This window comes from Carassius gibelio, chromosome A20 (genome assembly GCF_023724105.1).
Source record: "Carassius gibelio isolate Cgi1373 ecotype wild population from Czech Republic chromosome A20, carGib1.2-hapl.c, whole genome shotgun sequence".
NCBI lineage: Eukaryota > Metazoa > Chordata > Actinopteri > Cypriniformes > Cyprinidae > Carassius > Carassius gibelio.
The window spans coordinates 21,704,616-21,727,291 of NC_068390.1; the positions used below are offsets into that span (position 1 = coordinate 21,704,616).

Here is a 22,676-nt window from a genome sequence, read left to right on the forward strand (position 1 = left end):
TAAACTTACATTAAATGTAATCACAGTTATTCACCATATATAAAATGGAAACTTACTGATAACCAATTAACAGGTTTTTACTGTAGCATTTTTACAGTCTTTTACTGTTAAAACCACAATAATGTTTTACAGTGTTGTCTTTTAACCTTTAAAAATTAATCTTAAAATCTGAGTGACCACATTCATCAGATTTCATGACATTGTAATCCTTTTTGAGTGTTTAAGGGTATTGACATTGACGTGCACAGATAAGTTTATGACTTGATTGCTATCAGTGCTGTGGGAATGGAGAAAGCGGTTAAATCTTTTTTTATTTTATTTTTTTAAACCACCATGTATGCTGCATTGTCATTAAAATTGACCATGTTTTGCAATGGCTATTGAGCAGAATAAATGAGTAATTTGTGAACCTCAAAGAATCTGTAAGGATCGTGCAAATCCTAATTTCTGGCTCTGTAGTTGTTTTACATTCAAAATCTACAGCCAAGTTTCTGTGTTATGATGATAAAACGTCATTGTGGCTGTAAATCTCAGCACTAAACCAAACATATAACTGTAGCTAGCCTATAATATATGTCTGTGTTATTGTGTATGGGTTATCACACCCACAATAGATCAAAACCTAACAGTCCCCTACAGGGACTCTCTTATCAGATTCAAAGAAAGAAGCAGCCTCAACATCCACATAAAGGATGACAAAATGTTTAGTATTCTCATTCATAAATCATTTCATAAGCCTGTAGTAAGTAAACAGGAATTGATTACAACTACATGACCTGAAATTTCTTTAGAGCCTACTATTTAACCTGAATGTTGAAATCTACATACAATACAGTTTTCCGACTTGTAGGAGCTAACTGGGAGATCTTCTCTGATGTTGAAAACAGAGTATCTTCTTTACAGTATGTTTATAAGGTCTGTAACAAATTAGTAAGAATTAATAAGTTATTCGTGAAAATCTAATTCGGGAAATGCCTGAATTTATATATTTTTTTGTTCTTGTATGTCTTAAGCACACTCATTAAAAAGAAAAGAAACCGCTAACAAAACAAATGTTTTTTTCTTTTCTTTTCATTCAGTGTTTGGCTTTGCGTGTATGTATTTGCAAACTTAAATTATATATACATATATTTTACATGTTGAATATACTGATGCAATTGTATATAGCCTAATGTAGTCTAAATTTCTGATTTATTTTATGTTTGTGTGTGTGTGTGTGTGTGTGTTTATTACTTAATATAGTACAGCTAATTTAAATAGTAAATATATATATATATATATATATATATATATATATATATATAGAAATTGTGTGTGTTATATATACAATATATTTAGGTCATTTAAAAGTACACAAAACAATATTCATCTCTCATTCGTTTTTTTTTTCTTAGAAACGTGTTTGCATATATGTTTATTGTGTTCTATATAACGTAATCATTTGCTTAATTATATATGGTTCTACACTGTTTCTCTTATTATCCTATTGAATCCTAGCAAACACTAATGCGAAGTATTCATGTAGCCTATGAAGTTCATTTTTGGGGTCTCCCCGGGAATTCTCCCTCTTATGGGTTGGGCTCTATTGAGAACTGCCTCCAGCCGTGGGACAAGCACATTTTTGTCTAGTAAACTCTAGCTAACGCTTTACCCCGCATCTGTCTGCTCGGAAAACAGCTTCATCTACCAAAAATAACTAGTTCAGTTAATTTAAGAATATCCCCGATGATGATGTGTGTTTACTGAGCATCTGCGTGGCGCGTGAGCGTGGATGGTGAGCTGCCTCTCAGAATTATCTGAAGTTCTTCAAAAAAGTAAGAGATATAATGCTTCTTCAACGAGACGAGCTTCAATGAAACAATGTAAGTGACTTTTCGAGGTTCTTGTACGTTTCTTTGTGAAATTACATACTCGGACTAAAACTCAAGTAAACAAATCTTCAGGTTTTCCCGGTTTAACTGCGCGAACAATAAAGGGCTCTGATTAGGGGAAACCGAATGTGCCACAATGTGTTACTACGTTTAATAAATGTTCAGAATACCAATGTTCAATATAACAATAAATAATAATTCCTACTATTAGAGACTGAGCCGTGAGACAGCTACGTGTTTTATATTTATTTATTTATCTATTTTAGACAACGTTGATATTGTAGCTGTTACGTTTATAAAAATGGAAAGTTAATGGTTCTGTTTTATATATAATTCGTGTTGGCTATTGTGCGCATTTTGTTGTATTTGGATGACTTAGAATAGAGAAATATCCATGGCTTAAAGAGTGGGTGTCACATTACAATGGCGGTGGGCAGAAGAAATCCTAATTGGACTTTTGGATCACGCAAATAAAACTGTAAACAACTAAATAGTATTTAAAATGTCTAAATTATAGCTTCCACTCATAGTCTGTCTCTCTCACTATAGTAAGCTGCCTGCCTACACAGCGTTTTGGGCATCAGACATTTGTTGCCCGAGACTGGCTGCTTGATTTCAAGCCACAACCATGAAGTAGGTTAATGTGGAATTTCTTAGGTCATTAGATGAAATGAGCTTGTATCATAGAAAAACAAGAGGATAATGAATATCCCATTTAGCCTACCTGTAGTGCTGACAGCTGTAGTGTTTCCGAAGTTAGTGAAGCAATTAACAGCTGTTGATGTACTGTTCAGTTACTTCTAAAGGTTTAACATTTGTAAATCATTAGTGGCTGACAATAATGCAAAATGTTTTTATTATTTTATTGAGCATTATGATTTTCTGGAGTTTTAGCGTTTTGAATACCAGAAGCCTCTGTTTCTGGTTTTCCAACACATTTTTGCCATGATGTATTAAGTTCTTTATTCTGCTTGTACGGTCCTTGAGTCGCTGACCCCCTTCATGTGTATTTACATATGCTTAGGGGGGCGTTCTGAACAATATTCCTATGTTCTCTTATGTCATGTATTCCATTAATTTTATATGGTGGTCTAAATGGCCTCATTCTCACTCACAACAAATGCACCAACTTACAGAGATGATATGAGGCTGTTTATTTAAGGCTGGAAATTATGTAGTAATCATGATTTCTAACAATGATTTATTTGAGGGTGTTGAGTTGACTTACCTCTTAGATAAGATTCCCTTCTGGTTTCATGTCCTATTTAATTATTTTGTTCCATCATTGTTGCCTACAAATGAATGCCACTGATGGCATGTTGTGGTTGTTTAATAAAATATGAAGTTAGTGCCCTGTCTATTGTCCTGCTGGCTGATTCTGCCCGATTCTGCGTGCCGAAAATAGAGCTCTCTATTATCTTTTGACAGTGGTTGTTAAAATGAAACAAGATCTGAGGACCTCACACGGGATCTTGTAACATCACACACTTCAAGTTTTGGCAACAAAAGCTTACAGATTAGGTGTTATTAACCATAGTATCAAATGAAGCATTGCGATAATCTCATTAAAACATACTCGGTCTCAGATGGAGGGAATTTTCCATTCATTTATAATAAGGAAGACATTTATAATCCTAATACAGATGAACAATGCCCAATTACTGCCAAAAAACCGTCTTCATCAGAATAATTTAAGAGGTCTCTAGTGGTGGACATCTCCTGCTGAAGTCTTCGTTTTCCATGGACCTCAGATAATGACTCCCCACAACTCTCCTTCTTGGAAACAAAATTTCAGACCAGGGATTGTTTGTTAATATCCAATTTCAAATTTAGCATCTTTATGTGGTTTGTAGTGAATAGTCGCAGAAATGTGCAGTTGGTTAATGAGATGGATTTGTGGATTGGTGCTACAAGCTTTGGAACTTTTCTCTTAAATCAAAAGTCTCCAGTTAGAACCAGGAAAGATTTATACAGAACTTTTTTTTTTTCTCTAGTTCGTTAGAAAACCCATGTATGTTGGGATGTTTCAAAGAACTCAGAAAGGTATTACAAAAGATCTGTTATTTTTAAGTGCATTGTTTGTCAACTTCCCTTTTACGGAAAGCTCTTAAACTTTGGTTGGTGTGCTTGCAGCTAGCCAACAATCTTTGATAAAAAGTTCTCAGAATTGCCATTTAAAAGTTGAAAACTGATGCTGGTTGTTTCATTAGTAGTTTTTTTTTTTTTTTTTGAAGGAATGAGAGCAGGGACACCTGGGCAATGCTCCATACAGTCCATTATTTATTGTAGATCTGAAGAACCAAAATAGTGATCCAATCTGATCAGGTTTTAGACTACAATCATTGATTTTAAAGGGATGTTGAGAAGGTTTTTTGTACTGTATATCTCAGTATCCTGACCTCTTTTTGAACAGGGATGGACATTGGAAAGTGTATGTATTGTAATGTTAACAATAGTTTAAAGGGATAGTTCACCCAAAAGTAAAATTTCAGGCTAATGTTGTTCCAAACCTGTGACTTTATATCTTTTTGTAAGAAAAGAATAAAATCTTTTGGAAAATATGCATTTTTTTTTTTTTTTTTTGCCATACACGGAAGTCAGTGGAGTCCAGTGACTTTCAAAATAACTTATTTTGTGTGTGTTTTATACAGTCATAAGACGTGAAGTTGAGAAGTTTTAATGATATCAGAATTAATTTTTTTTGGATGAACTATCCCTTTAAACGGCATATGAAATGAGAGTAGTTTTAAAAATTGTGATTCTCTTTTTTTTAGACACTGCTTTTCTATATAGCTAAAATGCTGTTTCTAGGTATGCTTCTGTTTATTTTCGCAGCTATGATATTTTTTACATGCATGAACTTCTTTAATAGATAACACACTATATATAAATGGTTCTCTTATGTTTTTTTAGCCTCTGGTTTCCTGTCATTTCAAGTTCTGCTTTGTAAATCGTGGTGAACTCTTCTGTAAACCTCACCAACCGTGATCTTTTTCAGCAAACTTATTATGGCTGACATGGGAGAGTGATTACTCATTATGTAACGGGGCAGTTTTTGCATGGCTGCGGTCACTGTTCTGACAAGGAAAAAATGGTTTCCATGCCACAAATACATCATTTAAACTTTCAAAGTTCTCCCAAATTATAGACGCATGAATAAAGATATTGTACTCCTCTGTGTGTGAGTGAGTGAGAAAAGCTAATGCGTGAAGTTTTATGCCAGTTTCTATGTATGAAGTGTTTTAAAGCAATGGCTAAGAAAACCAGAAACAACAATTCGTGGTGCTATTTGCATTTTTGGTGCAAATAAAATCAAATGTATTTCCAAACATCCGTTGCGTCAAATGATGTTCCTGGCCTTAACTGCAATCCATTTAATGAAACCTCTAATGCAGTTGTGGTTTTCATTACACTGTACTAAAATTACGTGTAAGTAATAAATTGAATTGTGGTTTTGTTTTGAACTGAAATTTTCTAAATCTGATTGGCAGGATTTCGTTCATCAGTGCTAGGTGGTGGAGATGGAAGTTCCAGAATACTCTCGCAGTTTTCCTGCTGCTGATCTGCTTTTTGGTCCCAGGTAAAGGAGCTCTAGAGTTATAAATTAAAAATGTTCTAATGCAAATAGTGTGTTATCTGGAAATGTAATCCATAGTTAAGTTCAGATCTGAGTTTCTATGTATATTGATTGCTCATCATGCTAATCAACATTGCTTCCATTTCATTAATTCATCTTTTCCTTTTTTTAATGTCTTTTTTCATATTTTCAATTTACGTATTTCACTGTTTCTGTATTAATTTTATATATGTACAAGTTTTCTCAGCTTCCTTGCATGTTTAAATTACTTTTTTTTGCATTTCTTGCTCTTTTTTTTATCACCTTTAACTTGCTTTTGTTGTCCTTGTCCTTGCATTCTGTTTGCCAAGAAAGTCACAACCAGTCATACATGAAAAATATCTCAACGTGTCCTCCATATATTAAAAAAACTGGATCCAAGGGTGAGATCTGGCTTTGTCAGTGGTCTCACAGCATGCATTGGTGGGCTCAAATATTTACGGTGACTGCTTCTGTTTGTAGGCCAGTCATTGCGCACAACATTTGCTGTTTTTGTGAAGCTGAGATAATCTTTGCTTCTCCCAAGGCTGAGTTATTATTCAGACGTGTTATTAAGGATTTCAATACTTTAAAAAATGCCTTTAACTGGCAGCTTGAATCCTTAATCGGTCTCTTGTTGCTGAATTTAAGTTCCCTGTGCACTGCATATGAAAAGCACGTGTCTTTTTAATATAAGTCACATACCATGGCTCGCCTGATTTGTTCGTACTGTTATATTGGTCCAAGTAGGAACATTTATGGTCTTTGGATGCCTGTCAGAAATGGTTTAGCGCAATGCTGGGAATCAGCATCAGGGAAATTTCTAAAGCGCTTTAATAGTTTAAACAACGGACATCGGAGTGCTAAAACACGTTCAAAACAATGAAATTCAATTAATGTAAGCCACAGAAAAAACTAATAATGGAATAATGTTGTGCGGAGAAGGCCAAGGGCAATTTTGAACATCATTTTAGGATGCACGCCTCTCTTAGGCATTTCAGCCCTCATTTAAATCACGCCCAAATCAAATATTGCTCAAACTTGGAAAATTCTTGGTGAAATAACTTGTTGATTAGGTCCGATTTGTCACGTTCAGTAAACGGCGTGCACAGACTCTCGTTTCCAGACATGGAATCTTTACTATCCCCGTGCAAGAGCTTGTCATTAAAACCAGATGTGATTATTGCCCATAGAGAGACCAACCCCTGTGTGCATAAAGTTCACAATATGCTTTTGTTTCTTGTTTTTATACTGAAACCACAAATGTACACACAACATGTCACATGTTTGTTCTTGGATGCCCTTGTTTTTCTGCCATGCTCTATAAGCTAAGGAGTCATGGGTGTGTTTATAGAGTTAAATCTCACTGGATCCTTATAATAGCTGCTCCATGCTGATCAAAAGCAACGCAAAAAAAAAGTGTTCTTGTGATGGACTTAATTATGGAATAGTTGCCCCCAAAATGAAAATTTTCACCCTCATGTCATTCCAAGCCCATATTATTTTTTCTTGATTCCATAAAAAACGAAATTAAATTTTGGGCAAAATGAACTAAGCTCTTTATTCCCCATACAGTGAAAAAAACAGATTTGAAAGCTTATCTTTAAAGCTTATTTAAGCTTATAATTCTGTGATTCTGAATAATAAAAAGTCTCATAAAACTGTCACAAAGGTAGTCACATTTATATTTTAGTGTGAGAATTATTATAAGGCTTATCTCATGGACTACTTTATTGACCTTCACTTCATCAGCAGGCATTTCACAACAGTGCTCACAACCCATATAGCAAGCTTTTTAAATTTTATTTCTTTTATTTTTTTGCCCTGGCATAGTAAGAATACAACTGGTGCATATACATCTCTGAGGATGACTTTTATGGTATTTTGTGTTTTTTTGTTGTTGTTGTTCATATGAACACTGGACACTGTGCCTTGGATCTCCTTTTGTTTTTCATGAAAGAAAGAGAATTATACAGGCATCCGTAATGACAGAGAGCTTACTAAATGATTAGCATTTTTGGGTGAATTGTTAATTGCCGTTTGGCAGATGAATGCAGCACACCTTAAGGTACAAGACTGCCAAGAGAATGAGCGAAATGAGACACTTCAGGATTAAAGCTTTCACAAAATGTGACGCTGTTGAAAAGGCTATTTTTATTCTCCCTGGACTTTTAGCCTGAGATCCCTGTATCTGGCATTCCATCTTCTGGCCTTCTTCTAAAAGGACACTTTGAGATCAAAGCTCTCCATTTCTCCTGTGAAATCACTGAACAGATTGACCTTCACTTCCTCAACATTCACTTCACAACACTGCGCAAATCCTATCATATCACCAGTATTACATTTTTATTTTTTTGGAGGACCAGGATCTGAGCAGCACCGTAATATTGTGCTGGGTTAGAGCTGTGGCTTTTGTAGCACAGTTGGTTGTGCTTCTTTTTACTGTGGCCCATTCCGACAGCTATGAAACAGCAGGATATTCCAGTAGCGTGATTCCGTCCAATAGTGATTTCAGCCTCTTTCTGCAAAACACTTACAGGCCACTTGTCAAAAGCTGATCCCATTCCTTGCTTGTTTAAACCCCAGGCATGATGGCGGAAAGAATTATCTTTTTTTCCCCCTCACCTCCTTCCTTGTTTTTGCTGGACAACTGTTACGAATTTTCCAGCGTTTTCTGTCCCAGGTGTGTTGATGGGGTCTTGTTTGGTGAATTTTGTATTGACCCAGTTCTGACTGGTCTGACATTCTGATTTGTGCAATGTATTCGATCCTTCAGAGGGGACCAGGAGAATGCAAATGTGTAGAAACTTTAGCTTACGCTCCAATAAAATGGGTCTGCTGTACATTTATGAAGTGTTGTTTGCATGTAGAATGTCTGCTGGCTTTTCATCGTGAAATGAAATTAAAAATGAGGTAGTTACATGTATAAAATCTATTTACTTTAACTGTTTTATAGTTTACAACTTGCAGCACTACAGCCAAAGATTGTTTTGCCTGGGAATCGTAACAAATAATGTGCTATACTTTTATTAAATTCAGAGTCACTCTCCAAAAGTAATTTTTTATAACATATTTTGACTTTTCTTAATTTAAGTTTAATTTAAATTTGGCTTGAATGCTGGCACAGGGCTATGGGAAACAAGCACTAGCGAAAATTTCTTATAATCTTTTTCCATTATGAAATTATCTGTTAATTTTGGCACACGGTATCACTCTTGCAAGAAAAAGTGTGTGTGTATAGCAATTATGTATAGTATAGTTAGTAATTTGTGTCCTAATGACCTTTTTTTATGTTCAGTCATGTTTACCATGTACTATATTTGGTTTGGACCTGATTTAAAATTATAAAAGAAAACTTAAGATGGCTTAAAATTATTTAAATTCAGACAAAACCTGCAGTTTAAGTTTAAATGTAAGTTTAAAATTTTAATATATTAATATTATTTTTTATTTGTTATGAATAAATTATATATATATATATATATATATATATATATATATATATATGCCAAGCTCTAAAATGTTTTGTCATGTAGAAATAATAAGAGTAAATAAAAAAATTTAAAATAAAATTCCTTAACCAGTAAATCACGAACAACTGGAAAAGCTATGACACATATACAAATACTTTCTTCCAAATTTGTTGGAGTGAACAAATTTCATAATTTGCAAAATTAGTGGTGAGTAGTGGGTTTTCTTTTGATTCTATAAAAGCTTTTAGATGTCACCACTTCTAAACAGAATCAGAAAGGAGAAAAGTGTGTAGTATTGGCTTATTGACTCTTTGGATTGAAATGTAAGTGGTCTGAAATTTAGCCTTTGTATCTACTGTCCACTCTAGTGAGCACAAGGCACGTAATGATAATCTTGGCTGTAGTTTGTGTCCCTTTAAACGGAAGATAATTTTCCCTTTCTAGGATGGATGCTCTTTATCCTTCTATTAGTGAGCCATTCTCAGGATTAAATGGCTCCAATTTTATTGTTCCTCATATGGAATCTGTCAAAAGCCATCAAATCCCATATTTCCTGTTTCTGCTGAGGTATGATGACTATACCTGTGGGTTTATTACTCAGTAACCCTTTTTATGGCCACTAGTGAAGAACTTGGATGTTTCATGCAAAGAGTTTTAAAATTTCATGCATGAAAATTCAATTTGTTGTTCTCAACAGTATCATTACTGTAAAGGAAAAATTGTTACTGCGGAAAAAAATAAATAACTGATGGAATATTATTTACTTGGAGAGCACATTATAAATCACTGAAATTAGTTTGTCCTTTGACTGTTGGAATGGGTTATGAAATTTAACCTTCAGTACTGTTTGTTTACTTGCATCAAACTTGTCCTGATGAAGCCACTGCATCTTGAGAAAGTTGAATTGCCCAGAGCTGCTCAATTTGCCAAAAAGTTCTGTGGTTTTTGCTTATGTGCTTTTTGGGATTGCATGAACAGAGGCCATTGTCTCTGAGTCAAGACTTTTTTTTTTTCATTGAAGTCTTCATATCCGAGAGTAGCCTTAAGGGATCTTAAAGGATATGGTCAGTGACGTTGATTATAAGTCTATCAAATGGCTTAAGATTCTAGGTCGTCTTTATGAGGAAATGACTCTGGGATTCCTTTAGTAGTAACTTACCATATCTCGACCAAACTTGATATCTGTTTCTCTCCCCTTCTGTCCTTGTCGTTGCACTAACCCAGCAGCCGTCTAAACGCATCTTCCTGTCACCTGATTCCTCTCCTGTCCTTGGCCCCTGCTAATACCTGTCCTTTGCAAGCTAAAGTGACATGTGACCTGTTTGCTTGCAGTAGCACAGAGCTGCCAGAGTAGCGTCAACTGCACTGTGGTGCTCACCGACTCCCAGGGGTCTTTTACCTCCCCCTGCTACCCCAATGACTACCCATCCAGTCAAGCCTGCAAGTGGACCATACAGGCCCCAACAGGCTTTATAGTGCAGATCGCCTTCCTAGATTTTGAGCTTGAGGAAGCACAAGACTGCATCTATGACCACATCAATATCAGCACTGGCACGAGTGATGCCAAATTTTGTGGCTTAACACCCAATGGACTAACTCTCAACTCCAGTGACAATGTGATGGAGGTTTCCTTTAAATCAGACTTTAGTATCCAAAAGAAAGGCTTCAATATCAGTTACAAGCAAGGTATGTTTAATAAATGACAAGCTCTTCACAGCATGTTTATTTATCTTAGATGTTTTAATTGATACTTTTTGATAATTAATTAATCAATTTTAAGACCTAATTTAATGTATTAATATTTTATTCATTATTATTTAATAATTTATAATAAAAATTGTATCCAATTTTTATTATAAATTACTGGCATCCAGTAAACCCTGTTAGGGTTTACTGGATGCCAGTAATTATGTTTTGCTGTAGTTTTGTGGTTTAAAAAAGTAATTTCACAGCGTGACTGTGAAAGCAGCGTTTTAATTTAATGAATAAACATCAGACCTTATAGAAAGCAGTATTATCAAGATTGCATTGCTAAACTCTGCCGCTCTGTTTCATATCACAGCTGCTATCATGTTGCTTTGCCATTCACGCTATCAATATCATCTCATTGTGTTCTTATGACCACAGTCACAAACATTTAACTATACGGAGTTATTAAGCACTTATCTTATTCTGTCAATCAGTTTTCAGTCTACCAACTTTTTTTATTTTTTATTATTAATTTAATTGATAAGATTATGGTTTTTTTCAGATAATATTAAATTGTTTCTATTTCATGCTTATTGGCTTAATTTCTTCTTCATAAACATACAGATCCCTGTTTCCAAAACAGAGTCAAAAGTAAAACGTACGCTTCATGTTCAAAATTTTGGTTTCAGTTTTTAAATATTTTTGAAAGAAGAAGAAGTCTCTTATGCTCACCCAGGCTCCATTTATTTGACTATAATACAGTAGAAATATTAATGTTTTGTGCAATTTTACAAGTAACTGTTCTATATTTTAAAATGTTTAAACCAAGAATGCAATTTATTCCTGTGACACGAAAGCTGAATTTTCAGTGTCACATGATCCTTCAGAAATTATTCTAATAGGCTGAGTAATAATTACAAGAAACAAGTTACAAGAAAATAATGATTTTCTGTAGAATTTGTTCAGCAAGGAAAGAGTTTGGTAAGTCATTGTATTTATTTAGAATAATATATCTTTTTGAGAGCAAAACTAAAACATTCACTTTTGTCTAGGTGCACTATCAGGCAACAAGGGTACCTGTATAAATTACCAGATGCAATTATGTTCAATGAAAAAGAACACACTCTTGCAAAACAAAGCAACCTGCAAAAAATAACCTTTTTTATGAAGTCAGACAGATGTGAAGGTACCCATTAGTACCCAGCAATTGACAGATTTAGACACCGTATTTTCTATTACCCTCCCAGTGAAACGGGTTTGAAATGAAACCTTTTTGAAATCAAGTTCATTAGTGTTTAGCATGCAGCAAAGCCGTTACCCATTCTGTGATCCTTCAATAGCGTCAGATGTCTGGTTATGTCAAAAAGCATCACAAATATAGAGTGCAGGGATCTAATAGTCCAAATGGAGGTGTATTTTTCCATTCCAAATTGCTTGTGGTTTTTATTCCGAGACGGCCAACAGAAACAAACTTCCGCCAATTTAAATGAAATGTGTCAGCAAATATGACATAAAAGAGGTGTTTTAGCATAGGCAAACTAATATGACTGTGCATTTTGGAAGAAGTTTAATAAGCTCGTCTTAGAATGATTACTTAATATAATGTTCCTGTCAAACTTGGATGATTTCAGACATTAATGTCTCTCTTCTTTTCTCATGTGTTGAAACATAGAGTATTATGAAATAGTTACTCTATATTAGCTGATTCACATTTGAATTGAGTCTTTGTTGTCCTGTATAGCCAATTTGGAGACCATAAAGAGGTTTATATACAGTAAGTGCATCTGTGTCATATTTTAAGATCTAATGGTTTTTCACTCTTGCAGTGGCAGTGCAACTGAGGAACCAGAAGGTCACAATACCAAAAAGCAGCAAGAATGTAGTGAGAGTGTCCAATTCAGTCTCCATTCCTGTTCTCACTGCATTCACTGTGTGCTTTGAGATCGCCCGCACAGCCCAGAAGAGCACAGAGACCATCTTTACCTTGTCTGATGCCTCTGTGACATCCATATTGGCATTTGAGAAGACCGTGAGAGGCATGGAACTGTTCATCGATGGTTCCATTTGCTCCGTAAATGACCTGCTCACCAGCTCAGACATCACATCCAGCATGACACCCATGTGCCTCACCTGGACCAAGTCTACTGGCCTTGTTGCAGTGTACTTTGGAGGCCGATATCGAGCCAAAACCTGCGCAACTTCTCAGATTTACACCTTGCGGAGTGGGGGAGTCCTCCAGCTTGCAGGAAAAGGGTCAAGCTCGGTCAGTGTGGACGATCAGAATTTGGATGGCTTCATATACAATTTCCGATTATGGGATTATGCCATGCCCTACTCCGAGCTGTTGGCCCTCAAGTGTGATGTTGTGGGAAACATCATCGACTGGGAACAGCGCTACTGGACTATCCCAGGCAGTTACACACAGACCGACAGCACACTCAGCTGCAGTGAGTAGATGTTTTCAGCTATACTCTGTGGAAGCTGGTTTAAGACAGTGTTAATTTTGACACGAAATTTTAATTTAGTTTTAGTCTTAGTCTTTTGACTATAATTCTTTTTAGTTTTAGTCAAGTTTTAGTCATCTGAATTGTTTTAATTTTAGTCTTATTTTAGTCGACTAAAATTGTTTGGTATTTTAGTCGACTAAAATAAGACTAAAATCAATAACAGATTTACTAGACAATTTTTTACAGCTGGTATAGGAAACAAACTTAACCAAAATATATAAAACACAAATTCAACTTTATTTCAACACAACTGTGTCTTTATTTCGATTCAAAAGCTTTTATGCAGCAACAAACACTGTCATGATAATGTAAACAATTACTAGCTGCCAATTGACCATCAATAAACGAAAAATAACGTTAGGTCCAGGACCTTAAAGCTTACAGCTGAGCTGAACAATAAGTGCATACATTTAAAGTAAATATTTAATAAGTTGGGTGGATAAAAAAAGTAACAAGATTTTATAAGGTATTCATTTGTCTAGCAATATTGTATGTTTTAAATACTACAATATTGCTAGATTAGTATGTATAATGATAGGATGTGAACATTTACGTTTCACATGACTAATATAGAAATATTTGTGATATTGTCAACAAGTAGAACATTATAAAATATACTAAACATTAGTATTAATCAAATGTATGTATCATAATATTACGTATTAGTATTGTGCTCTCATCTAACAAAAGAATATCGTTGTGAAATTACATTTGAGAAAATGTCCAGGTGGCTCGTCTGTAAATGTCTTTTCAAATTGGTTGTGTTCTTGGCACGAATGAGCGCTCCGCGTGCTTTACACTTTGTTTTGTTTTGTTCGTCGTCAAACGTGAAGTGAGCTGTGGACATTTTGTCGCTCTTTTAGACATCACCTCTTCGAATGCCGTCTTCCCGGGAGCTCAATTAAAAACTGAAAACCTTCGCTTCAGGTCTCAATAAGTCAGGCTCGGATTGGTTCTCTTCTCTCATGCAGTCTCGCCTGTTCCGTTTTGCCGGTTCTTTTGCTCATTCCTCGCATCTCTCCCGTCTGCTGATTTGATTTTCGTCACAGTCTATTTTCGTCTCGTCCTTTATTCGTTGACGATAATGTCAATCAATTTAGTCATAGTTTTAGTCTCCATCATTGCCTTCTTTTTTAGTTTTCGTTTCGTTTTCGTCCGCAAAAATATATTTGTTACGAAAATAATGACGAAAATATTTAGTCAACGAAATTAACACTGGTTTAAGATTCATAACCAGTAGAGATTAAACGGAGAAACCAACTCAATGCCTTATAGGCCTAGTTATGCCCACTAATACAGTTTTCTAATAAATATATGAGATAAATAAATTAATTGAATTAGTACATTTATTTATTGTATTATACAGTAATTATTCAGATTTTGATTGCAAATTTCGTACACTCACGAAAATTGTTTGGTACAAGTAGAACACTTTGTTTGTCTGATGACTTTTTTTTCTGATTAGTAATTTCTTCCTACAATTGATATGTTAATAATATAATTCTAAAATAAAATATAATAATAAATTTAATTTGAGAAGTGAACCGGCGTAAGAAAGAGAAAATCAGATGTACAAAGTATTTGAAAATACAAAGATATGGCAAGTTCATTTCTGTAAATGCACCCAAGATACCTACCCAAGGTGGTCGTAGACTGAATCTAATCACATCCAACAAAGTTGTGCATGTTTTTTTTTTGTTTTTTTTTTGAATGGCTATATTACACTCAAATAATATGTAAGTGCTGTTGTCCATTTTACATAAATATGTGTCATTGTAATCAGACTGGAAACAAGGTGAAATGTGTAAAAAGGTGTAAATGCAATCTAGTTAAAGCATATCCAGATACTTTCCAGATGTAAATGGATGTTATGCCAAGTTTGAAGGGGGCCCTTAGTTTGTCCATTCCTCTTGCAAGTTTTGATAAAAAGTAAACCAATAAATAAAAATGCAGACATAATCTTCAGAACCATTTCTCATCCCGCTACCTAAGACAGTACTTTTAAAGTCCTTTAAATGCCCTCCAACTTTCAGTGTATAGAGGAATCAGTTTTGGGGCGAAATAGAGCAAAGGCAGGCATGACTCACATGCATAACAAGCCTCACCAGGGACTGCTTTCTTCCACTTAGCTAGGTTCCTGAAACTCTAGATGCCCAGCACAGCTTGGGTCAGCAGCCCATGGAAAAAAAAGTGTTGCTTTAAACTATGGCGCCACAGATCAAAAGAATTAACTAACTCAGCAACTTTCTATGCTCTAAGACAGATAAAGCCATACGTCCTGTGTCAACATTTGGTCTGTGTTAGTGATGGAAGTAGTGTTGGAATTATTTTCTCTAGATAACCAGTTAAATTGCCTATATAGATACAGAGTTCCTTTAGATATAACCTATAATATAATATAATATAATATAATATAATATAATATAATATAATATAATATAATATAATATAATATAATATAATATACAGTGGGCTTCAAAGCTCTGAAAATGCTGTTTCTTCATTGTTAATTTTATTATTAGCATGAAAATAATATGAGTGAAAAGTTTAAGTGAATAATATGCACATGTATTATTTGATTTGCCCCACTTTTGCTTTGTGTAAAATCCTGACGACCATATTATACCGAATAATTTGAAAATGATAGCCTTGATTGATCAGCATCTTGTGCATCACAAATTACACAAAAATAATATCTCATAAATAACCACTGCAGAAGCTTTTTTTAATTTATTTGTCTTACATTTGAGCTTTGTTTTGTTTTTGTTTTTTTATGAAAAACTTTTTAAACTATTTGAAGCAATGTTTAATTAGATTTTGAATCCAAGATTTTCAGTGTGGACTCCCACTGTTTACTTGTATATAGTGTGATTCATGTTTTCAAAAGCTTTTTAATTACCTGTCCATTTCAAAGCATGAAATTCCTTTGATAGATACTGTATGCAGTTTATTTGCATAACACAGCCATTGGCTAACCTGAACTGAATTAAGTGCTCATGCTAAAAAAGGCAACTAATTTCTCATTTTCTTTTGCAGTCTGTTACCCAAATTGCATTCACTTAACAACTTCAACTAGTGGTGAGTGTACTTCTAACATGGCTAATATGTGCATAATTGCTTGGTTTGAGCTGTGAAGGTTATGCGTAATGTCTACACAATGTAATTCAACGTGGCTGTTGACTTCAAACCAGTATGACTTTCTTTACTTTCTGCTTTTTAAGGACACAAAAGGTTAATTTCCAATATATCACTGGTTACTCTCTTCTATTGATGTGAACTGAATGGAGACTGAAGCTTCAAGTGTCATAAAGACTGCAAAAGCACCTAAGCAATATCAGCACATCTGGAGTCCATATATCGGCTTTGTGAATTTTAAGTTATTGTTCACTGAAAATCTTCATTTTCGGTGAGCTGTTAATGATTTTGAACAGAAAAGAAAAGAAAAATTTATAATTTTGACTTGTACAATGTTTTTTTTGCCTATTGCTAAAAATATACCCCAGCGACTTAAGACTCTTTGTGGTCCAGGGTCACATTTTGAAAAGAGTGGACAGAATATTTTTGGAAATGTACCTTTTTGGTTCTCTTCTAAAGAAAGTCATAAAGGTTTGTGATAAAATGATGGCGAATAAATAATCCCACTGAATGAACTACATTCTTTTTTTCCATTCATTCATTCAGAATTTTTGCCATTTCAGTGCTAGACCTGTTCCAGGGCATTTTTGCTAGCATTTTTTGACCTTGTCAGGAGAAGTGTAAGACCCCCTCAGCCTACTGCAGACAGTTAGACGCTGGAACCTATGACACATAACTATTTCCTTTGCTCAGTTACAGCCAGCTGTGCTTGTGATGTTGGCTTAAAGTCAAGAGGTCTGTGAAGTTGAGCCCGGAGCAAAACTAATGCTGTCACTAATTAGCATGCTTTTAAAATGCTACCCTCCCCTGTCTTTCCATTGGCTACTCGTGGTTCCCTCTCATCCTTTGACAAGACCAGTGGGAGACAGCGATCCAACCTTGCATGGAAACACAGCAGAGGAGACTGTCTTTAAAACAGCTCAGGTTTTTTATTTTCTCCCTCAACCTGTCTTTTACACAGGATGATTAGAGACTCTGCAATATAACGCCGGACAGTTGATGTCTCCCTTAATATATTTAAGAGCTCTTAAATTTACCCTGCTACTTCATTCAACTACTTTAATTGACTAAAGCTTAACCAGTAGATTAGCATTTCACGTTGAGGTTTTGCATTTGTCTTAAATTATTTCGAAGATTTGGTGTCTTCATGCATTTAAGCTTGTTGTTTAAACACAGCTTGAGCTTTATGTCACAAACTATTGGATGAATTGCAAAACAAGATGCAATTTGGTATTTCACCCATCCCTAATGGATTTGTGTTGAGAAAAGGTGGCATTCCTTGTGCCTTGATCAAACCAGCCCGCAGAACACTTCTGTCATTCAGCTGTGGCATTTCATTCAATTCCACCTGAGTTGCTGATGTTCAAGTTTCAGTGTGGACATTTTGAGGTCACATTCCATTGTCAAAGCCCAGAAGAGTGCTGGGAAATTTATGACACTTTTACAAATCCAAAACTTGTCCTAAGGTACACTTTATGAGAGTTTATGGGTATTATTTAGATCTAATAGATATTTTTATGAATGTTGAATATAACATGTTTTCACAATATAAAAATGTGGCATCCTCATACTGGGTATTTATTTAGTTTCACTTTAGTTTCAAATGTATTTGATCATTAAATGTTTAATGTTATTTTTCTAAAATTTCTTAGGCACTGCCTTAGCAACTCTTTCCCCGGGAACCATGGGTTGTGCTTCCCCTGGACTTGGCTGCCCAGGTAGGAAGAAATATCTTTATTATAACTTTTCATGCTAAGAAGATTCCTCAAAGCATGTTTTGCTACATAATTAGTGGATCTATTATAAACCCTTATTGTCTAATCAAAGTCTTGACCTTTTTGACTCATTTATAGGACTAGTTTCCATTGAATCTTAATTACATTGGCAATTTTAACACTAAAGAGTTTAAAATACAATCATTTCCTTGAATATTATATATAATACTGACTGGCAAGTCTTAGTCCTTTAGTTGTGCGTAAGCATGCCAAACAACCAGTTTGCCTTCCGCTCATTAACTGAATTGGTGGCCAGTAAACGTCTATCATCAGCTGGGAACCATGAGATTTCTCAGGCCTCCTGTCCTTAATGGCCAATGAAGGTCATTATCCCATGCTTCTTCCACGCTGGTCTACTGAAATTTCATTGTGTAATATTCATTCCCATGAAGTACAAAATAATTTTGTCATCTGGGGTGAGGAATAGCCTTTAATTATTTTTTATTTTTTATTTTTCATCACATGTTTGCAGGAGCAACCTATCATGGAGTTAAAATCTATGCAGAGAAATGAATATCAGTGTACTGTATATATAGAGTATGATGTTTCACTAAATTTGGATTGGGTTTTGGCTTTAGAAATCACAGGTAACATATATCACTGCCTCCTTGAAATTTCACAATGATTAATTACATATAACTGGGAAAAAAATCATAAGTGGAAAAAGACAGACTGAATGTGTATTTCAAGACAGAATTTGACTTACTGGGTGTTTGTAAAAAATTAGTAGTACAGACAGTAAATTGTGAGGAAAACATGAGAACTAGCAGGCAAACATCTCCCTTTTCAGCAGATTGTGTGCAGTCATCTATTGCCACATTTTTCTTGCCATTAAATAGTTTTAAAACATTTTTGGTTATTCACTTTTTTTCCATTTTCATGTCACTCTATGCTTGTAATGCACACAACATTAATGCACAAAACATTTGTAGTTCATTTGCTCCACCAGTTGTTCTTGCATTTTTGGTTTCACTCTAACCTCCATTTAATGCCAGTCTGACCTTCTTCCATCCCTGCCACCAGCAACATTAACTGTTACCACCGCTTCCATTGCCACCACTAACATGATTCCTATTAATGCAGCAACCCATGGTAAGCATTCACATCTGCCTTCTCATCATTTTATGCCTGTGTTCCTTTTGTTTCATGATGGTTGTGTCTTTTGCCTATTGCAGAACAGGTGGTGATCAACCCATTTGGAGAACCTCATTATTAGCTGCGAAAAATTATTTGCTGTTTTTTAGTTGTTGTTTTTTTACGCTCCGGAATAGATTAGAAAAAAATGCCAATGCAAATGGTTGCTTTATTTGGTGAATTGGTTGAATCACAACAGCCTACTGATTTTGAGTTTTTTTTTTCCTGTCTTAGTATTTCAGTTTACAGATGATTTAAAAGTTAGTAAACAATATGAATTGCTTTTAAATGTAAATATAGGTATAATATATATATATATATATATGTGTGTGTGTGTATATGTATATATGTATATGTATATATGTATATGTGTATATGTATATATGTATATATGTATATGTATATATGTATATGTGTATATGTATATATGTATATGTATATATATGTGTATATATATATATATATATATATATATATATATATATATATATATATATATATATATATATATATATATATATATATATATATATAGGTATATATTGTTGTATGTCTTCTGTCAAATCAATCATTTCTTACATCATTAATTTCTTCACTGGCATGCTCCACGTCAAATGCATATCTATATTTTTAATGTTATGTAGCAGATAACCCAGTAGATTATCTCTATTTTCTTCATCAGCTCTTACTACTACTCTTTCATACACATCTACTTCTAGCATGCCTCTAACCACAACATCTGGTAAGCAGAAATCTAGGTTTCCTGCTGTTTTATATTCCGTTTAATGAGGTATGATAAATGCCCTCACTAATACATGTATGTGGCTCTGCCTCTTTGTACCAACACTAGCTCTACTCACACAAACTACTAGCACTAAATCACCTACTACTGGTAAGCTAACAGTTACTGAGCAACATACTTATTTTTATTTAGCCATTAACATATGCTGTATATTGCGTCACTAACCAAATGTTTAACATGTCTGTGTGTGCCATCTTTAGTATCTACTATTTCATCTTTATTCAGATCTAACCCACCACCTATCAACCCTGGTAAGACATCACTTCTAACAAAAGATGTATTATCAAATGCCAATTTTATTAGCCAAATTACTCAGTAATTTATAAAGATTAAAATAAACAAAAATGACCAATAAAAAAAAAAAAAATGCATGGCGGTGTATGGACCCTTGTCTCATGTCCTAATGCATAGTTTTACCTAAACCATGCATCAGTCACTTAATCCATTCCTTCATCTGCAGCTGCTGCTACTAACTCACCTCTGCCCAACCGCAAAACCAATGGTAAGCCAAACCTGTTATCTCACGTCATACAGGGCTTGCTTGTGCTTACCAGGGAATGTCATTGCTTAACTTTCATTTTGGCAGAATGGGAACTGCTAGTTTGTTTAAATGGGAACAGGAATTAAAACAATTGGTTAAATGTTTTGTATACTTGTGGAATATTAGCTTAATTATCTACTAGAATATTAATGATTAATTGTATAAATAAACATATTACTGATTCTAATTTGTCAAGTGTATGTTATAATTAAATTAAATCAGTTTATTTTTTATTTATTTATTTAATTCTTTTTTTCCAATTTTGACTTGACGTGTACTTCCTGTATGTTCTGTATCTGTCAGAATCTTGAAAGCTTTTTGTGTGTAAATATATATATATAATTTATTTGTATTTTTTTATAGGTCATTGCAGTTTTTTAACACTCATCTTCGCTCTTCTCTTTCGTTGCATTTTCTTAAATTCCCTAAACGTGTCGAGCTAAAACCTTTCCGGGCAGCCAACCAACAGTTCTCTTCTGTTCTCTTGCTTTTAGCAAAGCTACATTTCAAAATGAACTACCATTCATGTTCTTTTATTTTGTGCATAGTACTCTGTGTACTATATTATAATCTATTTTATAATTAGTGGCTTATTTATAATTCTAATATTATCTTTCTATCCTTCCTTATGCACCAACATTAGCATTGCTTTCCAGACAGATTTTCTGAAGTCCTGTTTCTGCTGTATAACTTCCTTTTTGCTTTCTTAACAGTCATCGGTTATTTTTTAATCACTGGATTATGCTTGTGGGTTTTTATAACATTTTTTGTGCTTGTTCTATATTAGAATGGGATTTTTTTCCAGGTTGGCTTTCCAGTAAATTTTTCTGTTATGTGGTGCACTGTGTATCTGCAAAGATAAATAATATCCTGCTCTGACCTATTAATTTTTACCAAATCTGAGATCCTCTGCTAAATAACTGAGCTGGAGCTGAGAAAGAGAGGGCTGCATTTTTGTGGTCACTACTGCTGTTTACTCCTCACGCTGAGACTCCATCCACTAGCACTCCCCCTGCTAGGCCTCTTGTTGCTTCTGGGCCCCGGGGCCCCAAAACATCACTCAGCTTCATCTCCACACCCCTCATCTGGCCCATGAGGAAGAAAGTTGAGGCTGCTGTCACCCGGCCACACAAACGTCCCACCATCTATCTGACCAAGCCACCTGCCCAATTGACAATAAGCATGACAAATGAATCCCACTTGCTGAAAGCATCTACAATAGCCTCCGTTGCTAAGAAAACAGACTCTACAAGCATGAGGCCAGCCTATTCCCAGGTGAAGCAACCATCTGCTCACAGTCAGAGTGAAGACTTTGAGTCTTTCCAGGTGCCATCACTCAGCAATCGTAAGAATAAACCACTAGCTCCCCAACTGGTCCTGAGTGATAGTGACAACAACAGCATGGAGGTACTTGATTATCCATCTGGTTTTGGCCCAGAGGTGTTTTTTACGACATTGACTTGGATGATGATGTCTTCAGCCTGTTTGACTTTGATTCCACCTACTCCCTGGATGAAAGCTTGGCCACTACCATCCCTCATAACATGTCTTTTTCAGAGGTAGAAATTGTGTCTGCATCCAACACCACAGCTTTTAGACCAGTGAGACAAGCTGTTAGCAAACAGGAGCATTTACACAGTCAGTCAGGCTTTAGTTTACCCTGGGCAATGTCAGAGCTGGCACAGGTCTCAGAGTGGCTGGAGACAGATAGCCGCTGGACACTTATCCCATCTCCCACCATGACTCCGAGTGAAACAGGTGTGCAAATGAACCAGCCTGAGCTCAAGAGTCTCTCACACCAAACTGAAGCATGGCCAGAGCAGTCGCCCACACACATTGTGGATTTAAAGCTAACAAGTACTGTGCCCTGGCAGCTGCCATTGAGGACACCTTTAAAGATGTGCAGCACGGTCAGAAAAAGTCCACCATCGAGCCCACAAGGGTTACACATGACCAGGTGGAAACTTTAGCAGAGGGTAATGTCAGGACAGGCTTTACAGAACCTGAGTATAGTCTTACCGATACCACCTCTTCCTATTCTTCATCAAACTCCCAACAGAGCTCTTTCGACTATCTCCTCGATCAAACTATTTTGCTGATAGAGCCTTTGGCAGTGAGCCCTCTCATTCCACAAGGCAGCTATTCCTTCACAAC

At 35.2% G+C, this 22,676-nt stretch overlaps 1 protein-coding gene across 8 annotated transcripts in view; it reads left to right on the plus strand.

Moving 5' to 3' along the window:
• Positions 1–1,614: 1,614 nt before the first annotated feature.
• The window catches only part of LOC127938965 (adhesion G-protein coupled receptor G6), a 37,922-nt gene continuing 16,860 nt past the window's right edge, over positions 1,615–22,676 (plus strand). For 5 of the 8 annotated variants that reach the window (XR_008148857.1, XM_052535904.1, XM_052535906.1 and 2 more), the window contains exons 1-6: positions 1,615–1,862; positions 5,363–5,451; positions 10,272–10,625; positions 12,455–13,075; positions 16,172–16,213; positions 17,923–17,988. Coding sequence is in view for 7 of the 8 variants with exons in the window: in XM_052535904.1 (XP_052391864.1) it covers positions 1,861–1,862; positions 5,363–5,451; positions 10,272–10,625; positions 12,455–13,075; positions 16,172–16,213; positions 17,923–17,988 (1,174 nt within the window). In the remaining variant the exon portion in view is untranslated. The remainder of the gene's footprint in view (positions 1,863–5,362; positions 5,452–10,271; positions 10,626–12,454; positions 13,076–16,171; positions 16,214–17,922; positions 17,989–22,676) is intronic. The other 3 variants (XM_052535907.1, XM_052535909.1, XM_052535911.1) reach the window with 2 other exon arrangements.